The 22,187-nt window shown below is 41.2% G+C and overlaps 1 protein-coding gene and 1 long non-coding RNA gene across 2 annotated transcripts; both read right to left on the bottom strand.

Annotated features, from left to right (window-relative positions):
- Positions 1-6,832: 6,832 nt before the first annotated feature.
- Positions 6,833-8,500, bottom strand: LOC311496429. Its single transcript, XR_014699351.1, has 2 exons — positions 7,992-8,500; positions 6,833-7,766 (listed from the first exon to the last, which is right to left on the bottom strand). It is a non-coding gene; the product is annotated as an uncharacterized lncRNA (long non-coding RNA).
- Positions 8,501-8,833: 333 nt separating this feature from the next.
- Positions 8,834-21,947, bottom strand: ca14 (carbonic anhydrase XIV; the record flags this gene model as incomplete). Its single annotated transcript, XM_084558030.1, has 13 exons — positions 8,834-10,291; positions 11,792-11,845; positions 13,615-13,656; positions 13,774-13,858; positions 13,980-14,003; positions 14,827-14,953; positions 15,614-15,771; positions 16,019-16,085; positions 16,206-16,301; positions 18,087-18,232; positions 18,445-18,624; positions 21,551-21,574; positions 21,878-21,947. The coding sequence occupies 13 exons, from the start codon at positions 21,945-21,947 to the stop codon at positions 10,180-10,182; spliced, it is 1,185 nt and encodes a 394-aa protein (XP_084414156.1). The 3' UTR covers positions 8,834-10,179.
- Positions 21,948-22,187: the final 240 nt, after the last annotated feature.

Genomic DNA, 22,187 nt, shown 5'->3' with positions numbered 1-22,187 from the left:
GTCAGACTTATAATAAGGACACACTGACTAACAGAGGGGAATGGCGGCCTCAGATTGTTATTTGGTAACGGGATATGCGCTTTTACGCACGGACGTGCGTCCAAATCCAGGGCATTACAGCGGGCCCTGCGGGTCTGTTTGATGTGAACAAAGCTTGCTCACACAGCTTCCTTCATCAGACACACACAAGTCATTGGCCACACACCATGCTGCAATCACAGCGTGTACTCACAAGATCACAGCTGTAATTTCCTCTCCAGTCTCCAATCCTCACCTTTTCTTTATGTCAACCGCTTTGCAGCTGAATTACAAGTTTTTAACTCTTTAATTGTTTCCTCTAAAAGTAAGCAACAGAGTAAAGTAGAACTGGGAGAGCTGGGTGTAAATAATAATATAGTCTTCCTCACTTGGTGAGCAGCTTGGTGGTCTGTTGAATATGGTGTCTTCAGAAAAAGGGGCATTGATCATGTTTGGAAGTGACTGATTCAAATACAAAGATTACAAAGAGGGCTGTCTAACGTTGGGGAAATTCATCTTCAGCCTCACCGCAGGCCTTTAGCATATTACCATGACATAACAAGAAATGCTTCAAAGGCCATTGAATGAAACAGGCAGCCATGCAGTATAGCACAGTGACAGCCTCACCCATCGTGTGTTTGTGCCGTTCAGAGGGGAGGGGGAGGCGGGGGGCTTGATAAAGAGCTCTGAAATGTGTGTGATGCTGCATGTCAGCACGTGATGACAAAGCATCGCTCAGCATTCAAATCTAGTCAACCGTGCTCTGCTGCTCTAAACTTTTCCCTCTCTCTGCACTCATTCCTTCCTTCCATTCCCCCTTTTTCCTTTCTGCCGCTTCTTTACCTCATGCAACTTTCTCCCCCTTTCTTCTCTTTTTCTTCTTCCTCCTCCTGTCAAGCTTTTGTTCTTTTGTGCTGCTCGGACACATTCCTCAAGCACGTTGAAGAGAAGGAGAAGGGGAAAACAGAAGGGGAGAGGACCCGAAAGGACAAGAAAGAAAAGGGAGGGGGGGTATAGTTAGTGAGAAAGTTAGAGACTGGAGTGCAGGTCATTTTTTATTTCATTGTTGTAGAGAGGGTGAGTCAGCAAAGAGCGTCAGAGGCCGACACAGCCAGGAGATCAAAAGCCAACAGACAGTGACAGAGACGGAGAAGAATAAAGGCGTCAGATATGTAAAGAGAGACACCTCTGTCTTTGGAGGGGTAAGAAGTATTAGTTTGCTCATCTGCTGCCAACTTTATATTAGTCGTCTTGATTTCCGTATGTTCCTGCTATTATCCTCACCGCATACTGTTCACTTCTTTTGTTCAGACACCTTCATCTCTCTGTTCTTTCTCGTAGTAAGATTATTGTCTGTAACTGATATTGATATCACCAACTGTCATCACAGACGCTGACAGGTAGGCCGTACCACATACAGTATATGCCAAACAAAGTCTAGTGTGACTTGTTTACAGTAAAGTTTGGCTCATATCAGAAAGAATGACTCACACGGTAAGAATAAGATAAACAATAACGCAGAAGAGACTGAGAATTTCTGGATGAGCTTTTGGAAGTACTCATGGTAAAATCATGGTTTGTGGTAGGGATGTCTCGATCAAGTTTTTTGATCCCGATCCAATACTGATCTTATAATATTCAGTATCAGACGACCTGAGTCTCGATCTGATCTTAAATAAACAAAATGTCCTTCCCCCGGGGAAGAAGAAGAAGAAGTCGCCTTCAAGTCCAGACTCAAAACGCATGGTGGTTTTGGTTTATGGCAGACCCAAAATAAATAACTACAAAAGATCGGGAACATTGTGCAGCTTTATTAGTACCACTAGACATAATGCACTAAAAGTGTAAACCATAATGACCGTAATTGTCATTCAGCATTAACTGTTACCAGTTTCATTTTACACAATTAATTTTAAGACAGAAATGCTGAAAATGTTCACATTACTTTTGTATTTAACAGACACTGAAAATATCTATTACATGTCTCTAGTTTAAACAGATGACTGCTGTAGTTCCTTCTCTGCTGAGCCTCCGTTTCATTCAAATCAGACTGAGCCTTGAATCAACACCCCCACCAGGTTGGCCTGTACAATATCTCCCCACTCGTTTCCTCCTATGCTGCTTATTGTTTCCTGTTTCCTCCACTCATTCAAATGACACTGATTTGAACTTTATCTGTGGAACTATCTGCAGACTGCTCGCTTCATGCAACGTGTGCAGCGTGTTCAGCATAGTGGTTTCTTATTTCAAATGCGGCCCTTATCAAATTCATGTTGCCATCACCATTTATGAGAGGCAGCAACACGTCCACACAAGCAGGAGCTTATGCGTGTGAATGTGAGTGCGATCAGACCGCAGTCAAGTCACACTTCAGTGGCATTCTCCACTTTATCATCCGGATGACCTCCAGTAAAAACTCTCACCCCGGTAACCCTAGTAATCCCAGATGTGAACTTGACCCTGGCCTTCCAAAACGCCGTCTCCTGGAAGTCATTATTGCTGGCCTTTAGCCTCATAGGAAGCCATTGGGCAAGAACTGCACACGCATGCAGACAAAAGTTCCATGAATTACTGTATCTTTCTCCTGTGATTTACGTCTGTGACAGTGTGGGCTTGAGACCTCCCCAAGATGAGTAGAAGGGAGTGTGAGGTGATTAACTGGACAGGAAGGAAGACAAAAACCCACATGTTACACAAAGCGGTGCCGATTTCTGTCATCTCTGCACATTCAACCTGAAATACTAGACGGCTGAACTCCTCCGTGTCGCTAAAAATTACATTATGAGAAGCAGAAACCGTTTTTTCTAATTTAAAAGGTCACAAGGCAAAATGTTCGTTAACCACTACTCTGTATGACTTTCCTTTCACAGCAGTTTAACAACAAACTGCTGCAGTGATACAGTGAGGGCTGCTGGCACACTGACCCAGCAAACCATACGGATCTGATTAGAGCGGCAGGGATGGCAGCATTTAACTATGTGGTAATAGGAGGTGGAGGGTGTGGGAGACCAAAGAGCAGAAAGGAAAAGATAAGAACTGAGAAAGAGAATGGAAACTTACAATCAAATGAGATATAGAGTCCCCTCATAGCTTGTCAAAATCATCGGACGGCTCTGCTGTGTCAGCATGAATAAGCGAACATATGTTGAATGTTGCTCATTCATTTTTATCCTTGGATTGCAGTATTTTTTACTGGAATCAAACCAAAAGTGCAGATTACTTAATATCCTGCCTACGCACACCACCATCAGTTCATTACAGTGGGTACTGTGTGTGCGTGACTCAAGCAGAGTCTCCTTGTGTACATAAGACTAAACATCCAGATGCCTTTGCAGTTGCACCCAGACGCTTGTATTACTCACACTCTATTCCTTTTGTCCTTCAGCCCCCCTAAAATCCCTCCTCCCTCCCCCTCTTTTGGTCTTTGTGGTTCTAATTATCGCTCCCATTTGTTATGAGTTGGTCTGGACAGCGGGAGAGCGAGGGCTTAGAGAGGTTCGACCAGGAAAGAGACGAGTCGGTAAAACTGTGTTCAAAAGTAACAGAAGATGTTTGTTCTGTGAATTTTAGCTTTAATTTGTTCACATCTGACTCTTTAAAACTTCCCTTTAGCAACTTGTTCATGTCACTGCCACCTACAGTTTTAATGAGCACATGGGCCCCTCCGTGAGGCGTGACAACAGCTCTGTGAAGCTGCATTGTACGGGCCTGAATGATGCGGAATTGCCTTACACTGGACAGGAAGACCGAGGGCAGCAGAGAGGACGGAGTGAGAAGAGAGAGCAGAAAAGGGAGGTTAAATATACAGAAAAAGGAAGTGAAGGAGATAGAGGCGTTCATTAGAAAAGCTGTGAAGTACTGTGGACTGCAGTGGATGGCAGAGGAGGGAAAACTGAGAAGAATAACAGGAGCCAGTTCCCATACTTTAACTGCTTTTCACCTTATTTCATATCGATGCGTTTTGTTTTTGTAAAAAAAAAAAAAAGAAGTTCAATAAAAGTGCAGCCGTGTTTTCATCGTCCCTCCTTCTGCTTGCATCCTCCCGCTGAGCCCCTCCACCCTCACACTGCCTCTCACTCTGCACTCATTCTTTTATTCTCCTGCTGCTTTTCCTCTTTGACTCAAGTCAACGATTGTTGTTCGCGTTTGCTTTTTCCTCGGCCGCTATTTTGTGTGTGCCAGCAGTGTGCGTTCAGAAGACAGCGTTCTTATCGGCGTGACTTTGTGCAGCTCACACTGGTCCCCGTGAACTGTATATGTATGTGCTTGCATGTTCCTATGATGATCTCACGGATTAGGAATTAACTCCAGTTAAATACTGAAGGTCAGCCTCTGGTCACTGTTACTGTATGTGCCCACCAGAGTGTGTCCCTAAAGTCTCCATTATGACATGACCCAGAATGTATGTATTGTATTGTGTTTAGTTTTTTTCAGTGGCCTGTATAGCAGTTGGCCTGCTTAGCGTTCCTCTGTGCCTTGAGGAGAAAACGGAAAAGTAAGAAGTCCTGTGATTTCTTCGTGATCTTATGACTTTGCCAACGGCCTGCGGGAAGCTGAAAGGATAGTTTATATATTAGAAAAGTGAATTATCAGCTAACAAACGCTTGTCTTCCTGCGCCTCTGCAACACAATCATGAGTCAGAAGTGAACTGTAAAAATAAGAAAAGGAAAGGACAGCTGAAGATCATGGTTGCAGCAATCACCAAACCAGTTTAGACACATGTGCAAGTGATCTCTTTACATCATTTTTTTTTCTTTGCTGCAACTTGATCTTGAGATTATTCTGGAAAAAAAAAAAAAAAAAAACGAATTGAGAGCCTCACCTGCGCTATATAGCATGTCTTTATACATGCAGTCATACACAGACTCATATTCCAGTCTTGCCTATCTATAACTGTAGTTTACCTGTACATAACACCCCCTCGTTCTTATTTTCCTGTTTTCTGTGTCAAGCTTTATTTTATTGTTCACCTGAGGGGGAAAAGCTAGACATCAGTAGATTGACAGCTAAAGAAAAGTTTTTGAGGCTTCTTCAAGACATTCTTAAGTAAAGGCGTCACTTGGATGACTGCTGAAACATATTCAAGAAAATAAGACCAGTAGCATTTGTTTTTTTTTGATATATCCTTACATGGATGACTGAGAATCTTTGCTGACACAATCTCATTGCCGCCCACTGAGTATAAAACTGCAGCCAGATTGTTTTTATTAGCATGAACCATGGGCTGTCTATGGTATGAACCAGATAAACCGGGTAGCATGCTACCACGTTTCACTGTGTGATTTGTATACCACCCAATATGGGAGAAAATTGTCATAGAAAAGTCATTTTGTTTCTATTTCAATAAAAACTAAAAAAATTGCTGGGAAAAAGAGGGTACAGTATTCACCATGTGCTCCAGTGGTGAGTTATAAGCCACTCTGCTGCCACCTTGTGGTGACACACAGGCGGTGTCGTGTCGCCCTGTTCACACACCTTGAACTTTTTGTCTCCAGGCATGTGGGAGATGTTGGGGCATGTGCAGCCACATTAAGTGACTGTAACTAATGCAGCTTTTGTTGTCAGTGTTTATTTCTGTTTGGTGCGCACAGCTTTGTGTGTCACTCACATCCCTGCGGGTACAGGAGCAGTCAGAACACTCATGTTTCTACAGATATCTGAGAACTAGTTTCACTGTGAGGCCTGCAGAGTGACAGCAGTTACCAGTGTTGTGATCCATCTAGGCCTCCAATCGTTTTCACTTCCTTTTAGGTTTAGGATATGGTTTTCAGGCGGTTTCGACAACGTGAAATAGAATTGCTCTCGGACCCCACACTTTGAAAAAGTTCAGTTGCCTCATTGACTAATATTTACTCTTGTTGAGGAGCCCTGAAATTAAAAATCAGATCTCATCTTTGCTTCAAGCTGCTTGGCTACATTAACTTGTACTATGCATTGTGGGTAATGTAGGCACAGAGCTAAAAAAAAAAAAATGCCCATTTTGAGTCCAACAATATTATAGGCATGCAATGCTAAGCTGGTGGAGTAGCCTTATAAAGAACTGTTTCTTAAGGAGTGACGAGTAAGTTGGCGGAGGATTTAACATGGACTGAAAGACAAGAATGTGTTGGAAAGAAAAACTACCCAGACACCCAGTTGTTTAGATGTGACTCAGCGGTGAACACTGAGAACATTGTGCCTGATGTGTGTGTTGAGATATTTCTCATCTGGTGGCTGCTAAACACTGACATGGAAAGCAAACATGGTGTACATGAACAACGTCAAAGTACATTTGAATTTAGATGCAAGATTATTTATTCCCTTACAAAACAGGAAGGTAACTTTTGTAGGTTCATTAGCAGTGTGTGTCAGTAATATTCACTAAGCTACTTTTATCAATGCAAGACAATTAAACACCTGCATTTGGGAATTATGTGCTCCATGACAAAGAGGAAACGCTGAGTACAAAGGACTTTCATTTCTGTAATTAGTTTACATTTTCTCAGTTTTATAAAAATAAACTTCATGAATTTCATCTTTTCTTGGTTGAAAATCTTCAAATTATATGTTATATGTACATATCTCATATCAGAGACATTTGTACAGCACTGTCGGGTCTGTGATCTCATGTTTTAGACAAAAACGTGTTATTAATTCCTATAAATGAAAGAACAGTCCAAAATGTAAGAAAATCTTCTGATAAATGTCTTATCAAGTTTAGTCTTGACAGCTTCCCGAACTCCCGTCTTTTGAGGAAAGTGTGCTTTATGGTCAGGGTTAAGAAAACTCGTTAGCATCACATTTAGAAAGTATCCACAGAGGAAAGTCAATGGGTCACTTTTGTAAGAAAATTTTATTAATGCTTTTTTAAAATTGGAAAGACGTAGAAAATGATTTGAACACAGTCTCAGATTTGTTCCGTCCCTAACCACTAAACTATTCAAAGCAAACTCGCATATGGACTGACACATGCAAATAAAAACAGAAATCGTTGTTACAAATATACTTTCAATTTTCAAAATATAATTCAATCCCTTTAAAATATTTGGCAGGTGTGTTGCTGATGTGATTTAACACTGAAAGGACTGTTTTCAAAGATCAAAAACGTGCTTAAAAAACAAATGTGATTAAAAACGTCCATCTTCTTTAGTTCCTTGAATTTAAAGAAAAGTTATTAGCCATAAGCAATGATTAGAGGAACAGACAACAACCAGAGCCACGTCTTTTTCAAGCTGGGAGCATGACCTCTACCCTGTGGCTCCCCACAGCCTCTGGCGTTGTTATTTGGCTTCTCATTGTCAGGGTTTCCCTCGAAATGGATTGGCAAACACTGATTATCCAGCTCTTCACAGGCCAGGATCAGATGCTTCTTTTCCTTTGTGACGCTTTTAATCCCACAGGTATTCTTGACACTCCTCACTGTGATGAATTCGAAAGGCTCCCGGCTGATGCACAGGTTATCCTTGAAGGTCTTCCCCCCTCTCTCTGTGCACACAGCTTTCACCCTCTCCAGGTCCTTAGGGGGGAGGAAGGACTGTGTGGGTCTGTCACAACTGCCACCTTCCCTGATGTAGTGCTCCCATTCGTTCTGGTCGAGTGAAGAAGGAGTTCCTTCGGGGATGTGGCGTTTGATGAAGGTTTTGAAGCCGCTCCTCCATGTGGTGAGCTGGCAAGGTGCGTCGTTCTTGGTCAAAGTTTCATGAGCCAGCAGGAGACAAATGGTGAGAGAGAGAGAAGCTCTGAGAGCAGCCATTACCCAGCAGTCCGACTGTAAAATACAAATGAACATATGACAAGCACATTAGAACTTTTTACTGCACGCTGCTACCTTACATCGTGCTACTCCATTGTACTAAAGATAGACCTGACGCATAAAAACCAGTGTCTGTAGAAGAGCAGAGTCTGACAAATCACAGCTGTGCAGTTTTTTAAACATGAAAGCAGTAGAGGAAGTAGAAAACAGCTGCTTGCCTTGCCCGGAGAACTTCCTTACCGTGATCCGGCAGCAGTAGATGTAATAGATGGGAGCTAAACTGTCCAGATGTGAGATCTTTGATCTGTCCTTCAGTTTTGTTTCCACACTGCGCTTCCTGTACAGTGAGAGTGGGAGTGGCCTAAACTAGTGTGTGCATTACTTAGCTCTCTCCACACGGATGTGCTTTAGAGCAACATGGTGCAAGCTGATCCAGTTACTGCTGTAAATACTTAGGAAAGGTCCAGTGAGCTATTTGTGGGTGCACACTGTTTGAGGGTGTGTGCTGCCTTCAGAGCTGCTTTTTGTGGGTCTGTGAAACGTTTTCAATTGTGTTTGACATAGCGTTTAGGATGTATACAGTATGTTTTAAGTTTTTGGTCATCACTCAGAGATTCAGTGATCTCTCTTACACCCAGTGGACTGGTGTTAATGAACCACAAAAAAGTCCAGTTATTCTTGGAAATAGTCTTGATATTGACTGAATCACACTGCAGAAACAAACAGCAATATTCAAAGCCTTTGCAATACAAGGATTGACTAAATATATGATAATTATGGTTGATTATTAAAAAGAGAAATGTGTTGTAGAGAAAGAAAAAATGAAGTCATTCTAAACCGACTTCATTTTCTTATAGAAGTCTTGTCTTATTATACAAAGTAACCCAAGATATTTGTTAGTTCAGGTATAAACGCATGTGCAAATGGGTATTTTAAGCTTAAAAAAACAAAATACATATAATCTAACTGATTATAATGGGCATTCTGTTTTGCCAATATTTGATTTATTAAATTTTATGCATGAAATAAATGCAAGATAAAGGTAATTGGTGTCATAAGGTCACCACTTACAGCGAATTAACATAGCACAGATGTCCCCAGTGATTAGAAATTTTCACTTTCATGATTGAAATCTAATTATATGAAGCTTCCTCATTGCGGAGCAAACATCTGCCATTCATTTTGTAGAGGAAACGATACCATGAGAATACACACGCACATAAAAATACTATTTATGAAACTTGGAAAGAAAGATATAATTGTTTTAAGGATGCATATTAGTTATGTCAGCTTAAACTGTCGCTTTCTCCTGTTCTTGCTGGCCTGACTTTTTTTCTTTCAATATGCAATTAACGTCATGTCCTAATTTAGTGTTTTCCAAAGTCGTAGATAGGTTTTGCCCAAATTCTTCTAATTTTGAAGAGTTAGTCATAGGACTTTGGGACAAATTAAAGGCTTCATACATTGAAGCTAGATGGATGGATGAATGGATGGACGTATGGTTGTCTGGAGAGTGACTCGTACTAAGTGATGACTGATGGGTTATGTGTGATTGCTCATAAAACACAGTGTAAGAAGAGTAGTCGGTCTCTCTCTTCACTAGAATACTTTGTTTGGTTGGACATAGGCATCAAAACGATGTCTCATCTTCAAAAAGCCCAACCTAATCTTTCTTGTTCCTCTACTGACACATGAATGAAATCCTGGCCTGAAGTGTGTTGTGACCAGATCCAGTGTTAAAGTTACAGGCAACTTAGAAGCCCTATGAAAAACATCAACACTCCCAAGTTTGACATTCAGGTGTTTTAATGTGGTGCCCATGTTGACAATTTAGATTCAACAACAACAAAAAAAGTCATTCAGACAAAGATGGCACCCAAAGTCCTCCCATAAATACAACTCATCCATTTACAACATTATCCACATGTACAAGTGGAACACCTCTCATTTGCTTTAATGCCAAATTGTCTTTTTTGATTAGATCCTTAAGTCTCGTAATAACATTACATTGATATTGTTAATACACCAGTAACCACGTCCGTTATACTTCATATAGTGCACTGTGCTTGTGTTTCAATCAACAAGGTGAAGTAACTTCCAAAATGTGGAAAAAAAACAACAAAATATATATATTACAAAGTATTTACATGAAGCAGCCATTAATCCCAGGCATGCTCGAGCCGTGCATGAACATGAGCCAGCAAGGTGACAAGTTTATGCCAAGTACTTCACGTTCAAGCTGAAGACATGCTGCTGACGTCACCGGGTGCAGGGCTGCAGGTGACTTGTCCAGGTTACGTCCTCCTGTTGCTTTTGATCAAACCTTTTCTTGTTGAACCTGTAACTGTTGTTTGCTCTCTGGATCAGTAATAACGTCACTGACAAGAGGGAACATGACAGTGTGGTTTGAGATGGGTGCTTCTGTCAGCTAGGGCTCAGTCTGGGGGGACGGCGAGGGTTCTTCTTTCTTTTCTGCTTCCGAGGTCGAGTTCAGAGCCAAGTCTTGCTTTTTTTCTTTTCCTTTCTCTGGTTCTTTTATCCTGAAACATGAAAGTGCAAAAGTTATCCCCGGTGAGTCATCCCACGTGTTGCAAAACTGCCAGGAGAACGGTGTTATGTCAGTGTAGTGTGTTATATTATCCAGAAGAGGTCCCTCTTCGTCAGAAACACAGCCTGAGTTTGAGTGTTTGATGAAAACGAATGGTCCACCGGTGTGTTTTAGAAGAACCATGTGGTAACACATTGGTGGTAATATTGAATTAAGAGGATAAATTAGTGCAGTCAGTCATTTTAAAATTGTTAAGATGCCCACTGGATTGTCTCAGAACTGAAAAAGATTACATACGCATGTAAACATGTTGGTGGCTAATTTAGATGTGGCTAGATGTGCTCTGTCTAGTTGTATATGCTTTTTGAATAATGTACATTATATATTAGAAAACATCCCCTCCTTCCATGCCCCTCTTATTTTAGCAATCCTTCAAGGGATAGCAGTGTCAGTTGGTTCTTTGTCCAGGCTTAAATATCTCAGCACATATCATATGGACTACCATGAAAAGCTGTTCAGACATTAATGGTCCTCTGACTTCATCCTCTGCTCTGAGTCACACCGTCAGGTTCATCTATGTAATTTTAACAGAAATGTCTCGACAAATGTTGGATGCCAAATTAGCTACAATCATTTGTGTCAGTGTGAGGGTTTGTTCTAATAATTTTGGTGACCCCTGACGTTTTGTCTAAGCCATCATCAGGTCATATTTTCGGTTTAAGAAAACTGCATCCTCCTCAGCTTCACTGTGTGCTTTGTACAAAGCAAGCATGATGAAACACTAGACTAAGATGTTGAACATGGTTTAGTTTTGGGTCATTAGCCTTTAGCTCACAGCACACCTAGCTTCTTTTTCTCTATCTCTCTCGGTGCTTAATCATAAACAATAAAAATGTTTGATTTTCTGCATCCACACCGCTCCCTGCTGGACACTTGTCCAGGCCAATCACCTTTATGCCTTAGTCAACAAAAAAACTAACACGTGTTTACACATCTCATTCTCTCAAGTGTTCCTATAAAGTGTTTGTTCGTTGCTATATGTTCAAGTTCAAATTTTGCAAAATGCATTTTTGTGGATTCACCAGTAGATTTACAGTTTTACAGACACTGCAACAGAACCCTAGAGCCACACGCATGCATCCACGCATGCATTACACTCATTAATGGGCGGTGGACCAAACTCTGAACACCTAAAATGTTGAAATTAAAGGATTATTCTTAGCGCTGACTGTTGTCAAAGAATTTCCAAAACACTTTCACCAGTTTGGTCATTTTTGAAAGCTTAGATTAGAATCTAGGGTAAATACGTGCAGTATAAAACTGGCTGTGGAATTCCTCAAAGCGCTAATACTCTAAGAGAGGTGTTAAAGTCTAGACCAAGAGGATAAATGACTGTGAGTTGGGAGGGGGTTAAAGGAAGGAGAAGTGGTCAGGAATCTAACTCTTCTAAGTTAATGTTTACAGGTCAGAGGTCATGATTTTGAAGAGCGACCTTGGCATGGGAGCGGGCCGGTTACTGGGCAGGACGTCCCAGCTAGAGGTAGAGCTGTCATAAGATCAAAACACAGAATCACATGACTGACATAGCAAGAAAAACACAGATTTGACATTTTAAGGACAGTGGCTGTGTGCATGTACTTCAAAACCTCATCCCAGGCTACGCCTCTGCCCTCATTAGGTGGGCGATTTGAGACGACTTTTTAAAGTAAATGCACACGGCTGATTGACAAAATCAAAGCTGATAGTTCCCAAAGTGAGGTGCAGGGGTCCCCTGAAGGGGCTATGACAAGAGTCTAAGGGACATCCTGATAAAGCATCATAATTGAAGATCAGAGGTCATAGAAACTCAGCTATAGGTAAGATGCTGTAGGAAACTCTCTCTCTCTGCATTGCTACTGTTGCTCCCCTCTTCAGCTCTAGCGGATTTAAAATTTAAATATTCTGCAAAATACTTGAGATACTTACTTGGTGGTGATTAGTTTAATTAGCATGATTTGGAAAGGGTTTGAATGTAACAAACGCACACTTATACTGTGGGTAGAATTCCCACACTACAGCTTTAACATTATATCGACCAATGAAAATCCTATTTGAGAACATACGCTGTTGCCCATAAAATTAGAATAACTTTTTTTTTTTTTTTTACCTCTTCTCATGAAATGATTGTGACAATGTCATTTATTTATAAGTGTATATCTTTTCAAGACTTACATAAAACTGATGTGAATAAATAGGAATAAAAAGAGGAATGTGTCTGAAAATGAAATTATTCCAACTTTATGGGCAACAGTGTATAAGGGAACCTTGGGAACTGTTGATTAAAGCAGTGGAAAGCTCGAATCACTTGCTGGTTGGGACACAGGGTGAACCCCGCCACATACTTCCATTAATCGCTGGTAATTATGAGAGAAAGCGTAACAGAGATGTGGGAAACAGGCATGTTATTGAGGCAGAGGTCAGAGGATTAGATTATCCTCAGCGCTGATCTTAGGGGGGCTTTTGGCTTTTTATGGTGAAACATTACGAGAGGATTATACACTCAGTGACGTTTCTATCAGAGCCCAACCTAACACTGAAGTATTTTTGACCACTGTAAACGAAACCGTCAGCTCACCGGAGCGCTGAGACGATTGCATCAGGACTCAAAAAGTCTGTCCAAGTCTCTGTCCATTAATCAAACAGGGCGCTACATTTAGTGTGTGTGACCATGGCTTGTGCACTACTGTCTGGGAGCTATTGCAATCACAATGCAATGTGTCACATTTTACAGACAATACAAACACAGCTTCTCTAAGATTTATATATTCAGATTTAGTTTTGACTTTTATATGTGCTCATGATCATGGGCATTTTGGAAGCTACAGTAACTCTAAAATTTAGACATGTACATTTAAGTCAATTAGGTTGGAATAATTATTATTATGGAATAATACTTTGATAAGTATGACTTACTATTCATTAAGAATTATGATCAAGAGGTGCAGAGAAAAGGATTAAGAAGTTTAGACAACGTTTCCAAATTGGCGTTTTTTTGTTTTGATGTAACTCACTGACTGAAATGTGTGCTGACATACCATGCATCTATGATAGCGTATCAGTTGGGCTCTGATTCATATATTTTGGAACACCAGACTCTTTCATAATTTTGTGGTGGTTCAACATGGATAAAAGATTTTTGCCATTTTTAGCCAAATTTTACCATAGCCCCATTACATTACCATGGAACTGGCCCCCAGATCTGCACTAAAGGATATCTGTTAACACTCAGTGCAAGCTGAGGATCATCCTTGTCAGTGGTGAGATCAGGTAAACCACCTGTTTACCGCAACTGTTTCAAGGTGGAGGAGCTTAAAAAATCTGCCAAGAGAAAGGAGACAGAGTGAGAAGAGACTGGATTCTTCCACACTGAGCAGTGTCGGCCCCTGTCGGATTAGGAGAGCAAACGGGTCTCCGGAAATGAGCACGAGACCTTACCGTATTGTCTTGACGATGAAGCGAATGATTACTGCCAGACCTACACAGCCACACATCACTCCTATCACTATGGCTGTGACTTCCCCTGCAAGGAAAATCACAAAAGCTCATGAAAAGATCCTAAATGATTCAAAGGAGGAATATTATTACCAGGTACAGCGGACAGATAGTTTGATTCTGAAAAAAATAAATAAAAAATAACTTACCAGAAGAAAGCTCTTTCCCCGATTCTACAAAACACAAAGTAAATTATAAGAAAAATCAGAGCTGATATTATATTTCTGTCAGGATGATTGGATGGTTTGTCTTTGTACAGTGTGCTGCTCGGTTTGAAACTGTTACGTCCACCCAGCGTTGCTGTCTTTGTCAGCAGTGCTGATATCAGAGGCCTTCCAGTTCAGTCACTCACTACAATGAGCACTTCACTCAAATTCTTTCTCCTTTGTCTTTGTCTAGCACCCTGTCTCCCTGTTTCAGTCCTCTCTGTCTCCTTTTCCTCTCCCTGTTTCCCAGTCGAACTTGTGTGACAACAATGGAGTCAGTGTTTCGTTTTTCGTAAATCTTTTTCTCTAATCAGCTCGCAAACAAACACTGCTCTCCTTGATCTTCCACCCTTCCCCCTGTATTCCCTCCGCTTTCTCTCCCTCTAACCCCACTTTCCTAAGACTCCTTCTCTAAGACAAAGTCACCGGTTATCGTTAATATTCCTGCACGCCTTTCCACATTCCACTTTTCGCTCCCTGCATGCAGTGGACTAATTGCTACCTTTGGTCTATGTGACCACCCACAGGCTTGTTATTGAGGCTTGCATTATGAGCAGCAGGTTGGCATTACAGTCCACCGATGGAGTACAACATGAGAGTTCAGAGCAGATTAGCTTTTGCAGCTCCACATTTGTTCAGTCTGAAAGGATGAATATACTAATTATACATTACGTTATTGATGTGCATGTTTTTAGCTTTTATAACAGTAATCAAGATCACGTTTGGACTCTGTTTTTTCTTTTTTTTTTTTTTTTTTTTTAAAAAGAAAAAACAGCAGCATTGAACTAACCTGCAGAGAAGGATGCAAAGATGATTCTGTGGTTGAGCGGCTGTGTTGCACGGTAGTTATCCTGCAGCAGCATCCTGTCTGTCTGTTCCACTTTGCTGGAGTACAGAATCGTCTCCAGCTTGAGCAGCTGTAGTGGAGAAATGAACGGGACATGGATGTGTAGAATATTTATTACCAAGTGCAATAAACATATATTTTTATATTATTTTAATTTATTGTTGTTTTTTCTACTGAATTTCCTTTTGTATAGTTGTTGTTGTGAGTCAGTGTGATGAAGTTGCTTTCTAACGTGCACTGCTGGTGTGTAACTTAAATGACAATATCAAAAAGTCAGGTTAGTCCAGGACAAGGCTTTAACCTTAGATTTAGAGACTTTTCTGTTATTGTAAGGCAGCATTCTTTCACAGGTTTTTAGCAGCTCTGTAATGGCAAAAGAGGAATTTCAAAAAGAGGATTCTTAGTTTATTTAACGCATCAGCTGTAATTAAGTGGGTGTTGCATTGCATTGATCAATCATTTCTAATGTGAATTCATCCAAACTGCCTAGTATAATATTCCTTCATGTTCGAAGTCAGAAGAATAACTTAGAAGGCTGATAATTAACGACGTGCATCTAAACTGACAAATAATTTTAAATTGACCATCACAGCTTTAGTGTGGTCTATGTGTTTGTGTAGATATGTACAGGCCAGTACAAAAAAATGTCTTAATGAAGCTGAAGTTGAGTCTCTCTTTCTGATTCTCTTTCTCTGGATGAGCTAGCTGTATGTCAGTGTTTCAACCGGACCTGTGCCTTTGAGATTTGAACCCTTTCATGGAACAGCGTCCAGATAACACTCTGGTAGCAGGGCGGTGTTGTCAAGGAGCCGTTGTATCGGTAGTAGCGTCCCAGATCCTTAGGGAGCAGGGACTGGACGTCGAAGGCTGGAATGGACGCTTTCTGGTCTGATAGTGGATGAAAGTCAGAGAAAAAGGCGTCTGTGAGGTTATAGCAGATTTTAGAAGTAAATATTCTCATAGTTATGAAGTCCCCCTCTTTTATGACATTAAGTCTTCACATTTATTTTATGAACTGTGACTGTGTGGAGAATAGATTTCTGTTAAAATCGGTGGAAATGAAAGCTGCTGACAGAGCTTTTGTAAAATAACTCAGTCGTTAATGAAATGAACGGTAAACAGCTAAATTGCTTACCTGCGTGTCTGATCCGGCTCAGGTAGTTGAGGATGCTGTTAAATGCCGGGTTCGTCTCCTCACCTGTCTGGGAAACCAAAGCTCAGGCCTAAATGTTTCTTACATTCCTCCACATAATTCACCCAGAAACAGTTTCTCGTCTGATTATTTTGTGCATTGCTGCTGTGTGACAGAAAAGTGTCATTACCACAATGAGAATCCCCAAAACTGCCAAGCCGTCTTTCTGTGTCATCGCTGCGGAAATGTTGGGGTAGAGTTCAGAGTTGTAGTGCACCACGTGTAGCTGGAAGGAGGAGGGGTACATGTGGTTTAGAAAGACAGAGGTGAGGAGATACCTGTGTTATCTATTCCTCTTAACAAGTGAAGGTTCAGTAAGGAAGATCTGTTCGTAAGTTATTTCTTGGTCAATTTGGACTCTTCCTGTTGGTCCGTTTCTTCCTAACGTCCACTTACCACGCTGTCAAAATTACTCATTCTCAATTTCATCGTCACTATGAGCTGTTTTCATCAGCCTCAGTGTGTTTTGACAAAACGGCAGTGTGTGGACTCCTCACAAGCTTGTGTTACTTCATTAAATTTTGCTCTACAGTGTGCAAACTTTGAGAGACAGAGAACAAAACAAACTAGTATTTAGACATTGTTATGTAATAAAACCATTCATGCATGCTGGATAGTTCTAAAAAGGTTTAGAACTAATATTTGTCCTCTTCCTTGTCTTCACTGTATCATTTATGGCTTTTTCACTTTGGCCACTCACACTCGAAAAAAGTTTTGCAAACCTGGCCAGTGACACTCCCTCTGCACCACTCCCTCTGCATCCTTTCTCTATTTTGTTTGCTCAGTTAAACTTTATTCAGCTCACTCTCTTGGGGTTTCGATTTATCAAACTGTAAACACAACACAATAGATAGGGAAAGCAGCTTTTACAGTTTGATGGTCACTGGTTATTGGGAATCAGTTCATTATGGCCTTGCATTCATACCCATCCTGGGCAATACAGGACGTATTTGAGTGATTTGATCTCAGACCACATTTGGATCTGATCTGGGAAGCATTTGACCACATTCCTTTCATAGTGTGAACACAATGCTTCCTGGGTCACATCAAAGACCACCTATTTAGCAGGGGTGCTCATGCGTAAGCGATGTTTAGCCTCATTCTTTCAGACAAACACACACACACACTATTATAAATGATCGCCTGATCGCATTGATCATTCATAATACACAAATCTAATCGAGAATTAACAAATTAAATCATCTAATATGTGCACTGTGTGTGATTCTGATGTTAAAAAATAAATGAATGTGGTTAAATATTGATGCAATCATGTTGATTGTCTCCCTGTGTCTCCGTGGGTTCTCTCTGGGTACTCCAGCTTCCTCCCACCGTCCAAACACATGCTTCTAAATTGGCTGTAGGTGTGAGTTTGAATGGTTGTCTGTCTCTATGTGTTTGCCCTGCGATAGATCTGTCCAGGGTGTACCCCGTGTCTTGCGCAATGACAATTGGGATTGGCTCCAGCCCCCTGTGACCCTCCAGAGGTTACAGAAAATGAATGAATGTTGATTGTTGAAGATCAGGGTGGAAATTAATAAAAAATAACTTAATGTGTCTGTTTTGAGTGAGAGAGACTTCACAGCTTGTTCCAAAATACGTATCATATCCCCACATCATGGCGCACACACACAACAAACAGCAGTTTGTGTTTATGAAACAGCGATAGAAATCCATTAGAGACAGGGGCTGTTACAATATTCTACTATGCCACTGTTCATTGTCTGTGGTTCATACTGTGCTATCACCTTTTAACACCCACATGGTTCAGTTCAATTCAGTTGCATTTACTACATATAGTCCAAATTGTCTCAAGATGCTTTACAGAACCAAAAACCTGAAACTGACGTGATGGTAGCAAGGAGAGCACTCCCTTTTAACAGAAAGACACCTTTAGCAAACATTAGTTGATAGTTGGAAACCGATTTTCTTGAGACTGGTTGCATAGAGAGACAGAAAAAAAAGGAGGAGGAGAAGCGTGTGGTTTACGGTTCAGTGTGTTTAAATGTACCTCTGCATCTGCACTCATTCCATTGATGGTGTGTTCACTCCCTCCGTGACTTGGGCCACCACTGCCCCAGTGCAGGTGCATTTGTACGGCTGTAAAGAGCCATGGCAGGCCCCCGAGTCCCATCCATTCTGGCAGTTCAATAACAGCTGATGAAGTGAAAAATAAAACAAAACAGTTTAAATGTTCTCTGTAATGTACTAAGAAGGCACATGAGGAGAAACTGGAGCTGCATCTGTTTAAGTGATTAATTGGCTGTAAAAGTTAGCTGCCAGGTAACATTTAAGTGCTGTATAAACAGACGGGTATACACATAAGGGGTCAAACTAGGAGCAGGAAATCAGCTGGCTGCCATAGTTACCTGTGTGTCCGTTATTGTACAGGGTGAAGGGTTTGTTGCCATGCTGACTGTAGCCCAGCGGGGTCACAGGATCCAAACCGGGGTCATATTTAGTCTGTGTGGTTACCACGTCAACAGGCGACTGAGAGGTACTACCACAGTCAGGGAAATGCTGTGACCACTCAAACTGACCAACCAGGCCTTTGACGGAGAAAACACAGGCACAGGGATGTCACCCAATCACACAGCTCACTGGGTCCATATGGTTCAGTGAAAAGCCTCCGTTGATTGGTCACTAATTATTCAGGAAGATTAACACTCTGTGCTCTCTTTAGGTTCACAGCCTCCTAGCAGTGAACTGGAAAGTATAATTAATAAATAATACATTTTAAAACAAGACAAGAATCTGAATTCCTAAAATGCAAATCATTGAAACCGCATTTTTTTTTAAATGGAGATATCACTATTTGAACTTTTTCTCTTGCCAGGAATAAGAGAGAGCTCTGTATGTCCATAACATGGAAGGGTGGCTATAAACAAATACAGTTACCACTATCTGGATTAGTTTGGCATGCAGCTGAGTTTTTCAACGAATACATTCTGCTCAGGATCATCATGTCCTGACATGTCCTCACTATATAACTACAACTGGAATCAACCTGAAATGCAGGGAACAAAGAAATTAACAGAGATTTGGTAAAAGCAGGTGAGCGTCATGGGAAACATTATTTGAGGTTTATGCTCCTGTCTTGGTTATACAGTATTATCCACATGTTTTGATATCTTTAGTATCACTGCATATTAAAGTGAGAAATAAACTTCACGCTAACAGATCTGTCAGTCACAAATAACGTATACAAAAAATAATATTGTTTTGTGTTTTTATACTTGAAGGCCTAGTGTTGAAATGAGACCATGCATGTATTTCTAATATATTATCACATTGCTCAGCAACAATTCAGATTTTTTTAAAAAGATCTAAACACCGAGGTTGCTTAGAGTAAATACACACAAAATACAGAGAGGACTTAAAATCTTTTTTTCATGTGGTTAGATTTGTGGTTTCAAATCTCTGTGGTTAGCTATCTTAAAATTAGTTGGAAGCCGCAGGGAAAATGTAAAATGACGATTTATGACTGACAAGTTCTGGATCTGAACATAGTGTAGTTGAAACCTGACTGGGAACACAAGTAAGGATTATAGTTTTATATCAATCATTTGGTTTACGTGGTGTTACTGTAGACATCTGTCATACTTTACATAGCAGGCCCTCTGCTATGAGTGTCTAATATTTGCTTATGCAGTTGAACATCGATTATTTCCAACAACAAATCCATGCTCCATGTCCGTAATTTTAAAAAAATAAAGCTCTTAAATGAAAGACTTGCTTATTCTTAGACAACAAGAAACATCACAAATTTTAAGGAATTCAACTAAAAGGTGGACAGAGAACTGTTGTGAAAGTAACTGAAAGAAAGGAGAGGGATCAAGGCCTGGCTTGCCTGAACAAAAAAGCGGCTGGTCCGCCCAATTGCATGATAAAAGAAAGTAAGAAAAAAAAGTCCGAAAGAAAACGAGAGTGACATGTGAGTCAAGGAACCTGAATTTCAACTGAATAAAGGGAGGAATGCTTTAGAAAACAGGCACACTATTGACACTTTTACACCCACAAAAAATGCAAGTATCCAGTCACACCTTTGTTGCTCCATGTTCGTAAGTTATGGATCAGGTTTTGGCTTTTAACAACTCCGAAAATCAATTACCTCATCTACATAAATGCAGAGGGTTCCCCCTTCAAGCATCTCTCTCTTTGACAAAAACACACAGGCAAAATGCGCAGGGGGCTTTACATTCAGGAGGTAAACACATACCACATCTCCTCTCCCACTGTTCTGTTCCCCCACCTCACACTCCTAGTCTGCTCTCTGCCTGCTGCTCTCTGCAGCAAAAGCGCCGCACCACAACTCGGCTTCAAAAGTGAGGCCCGCTGCCCCACAATTGGTTGTCATGGAGGTCTCCATGACGACAGGAGGTCGAAAATTCTGACCCTCTGCAACCGGCCGTTAGGGTTAGCACGCTATCCCTTTCCTGAATGCTGCTCCAAACATGCAGATTCCCATGATGAGGAATGACTGACTCCGTCCATAGTCTCTGATCTCTCATGAAATCTTTTTTGTGTTTCCCAGCCCAACGATGGCCACATCATGAAATGCAGCATCACGCACCCTCATACATTTCTCCACTCAATGGCTTTGGTTTGAGACACAACTCGATGTCTCCTCATGTTACTGCCCTATCCTTTACAATAATGCCTCATCAGATATACCGTATACAATTGGCTCCAGGCACGGCCTCCATAGTTCGCTGTGTGTCCTGTATGTACTGTACATCAGCGTTGCTCTCCTGAATACATGCAGAGGTTGGTAATCTGTGTGCCCCATTCATTCCCACAATGTCATTGTCCACGGCATAGGCAGCCAGTGTGCGTCGACAGCACAATAAACACATAGGTTATTGTGTGCCGCAAACAATACAGCTCGCGATTTGGTATGCTTTAGCTTCTCCCCGTCCCATCTCCCTCTCTCTGTCCAACACACTCATCCTCGTGCACCTGCCCCTCTCTCTCTCTCTCTCTCTCTCTGTCTTTCTTCCTCTCTATCCCTCTCCACCCCTTCATCATCTCTGTGTGACTGCTGTGCTCCTGCCAGCTTGTTGAACTGTAACTAATACAGACAGAGAGGGACGGAAAGGAAAACACAGGGAGACTGAGTGGGAGATATTGAGGGGTAAAGACAGAAATCCTAACTTACAGAAGCTTTTATGGTAGTTTTAGTGTTTTAGAGATTCAGGTTCAACATGTGCAGATTAACAGACTAAACATTGTGTTATTAGTCATTAAACTGGACAGGAAGTCCCATCACTCAAGTCCTCAAAAGTCTCAGTTTTCCTTTATTTATTACAGAACTAACCTTCGAATTTGTGACATACTGTGCATACATATAAAGATTATCAGCCACGCTCTGTCTGTGTTCTTGTCTTTTAGGCATTTTGTCGCTTTCTACCAGACTTTGAGTTGTTTGTGGATGAGGTGCTCTCTAATGTAGGATCATAGTAAACTTGGACTTACCAGTGTAGGTCCAGGTGACTTCATCTGAAACGAAAATAAGAGAGAAACTCCTAAACTTCCCATTTTAGCCACTTTTCCACGTTCATATGGTTCTAAAGTAGATTTTGGACAAACGTTAGCCCTGAGAAAAGCGTCACAAATAATCAGTCCAGTAAAATTCTAGAAAATAAGTAGTTTCAAATCCCATTGTTTTTTGTGGAAATCCCTACTACTCCACAACTAAAGCTCACACTGGAACACCCAAACAATCAAAGACCAAAATAAAAGCCTCAACCCCCCCAAAAAAATCTCACATGATGCTAATTATTGTGTTAAGTCCAACCTTACCGGCAGCAGGAGCAGATGTCCACTGGAAAAACATAAGAATTAGAAGGATAAAAAGACCCAAAGAGTCCATGTTCGCCCTCTTTGCCCATACACAGAAATGAATAAAAGCGGTGGGATGAGGAGCAAGTGAGGGAGAGACAGAAAAAAAGAGTGTGAGAGAGAGAGAGGGAGAAAAAGAGGGGGTCCAGCGATCCCACCTGCCGCTACTCTATTTAACAGTGTCGAGGTTACATGCTGAATACACGCTGGCGTGCAGGGCACCGGAGCAGGTCTCAGCGAAGGACAGATGGACAGAAAGTATGAAAAGCAC

The sequence above is a fragment of the Chelon labrosus genome, assembly GCF_963514085.1.
Source record: "Chelon labrosus genome assembly, chromosome: 12".
NCBI classification, from domain to species: Eukaryota; Metazoa; Chordata; class Actinopteri; order Mugiliformes; family Mugilidae; genus Chelon; species Chelon labrosus.
Note: the sequence above shows the minus strand (reverse complement) of the source record. Positions and strands in the feature narration are given on the sequence as shown.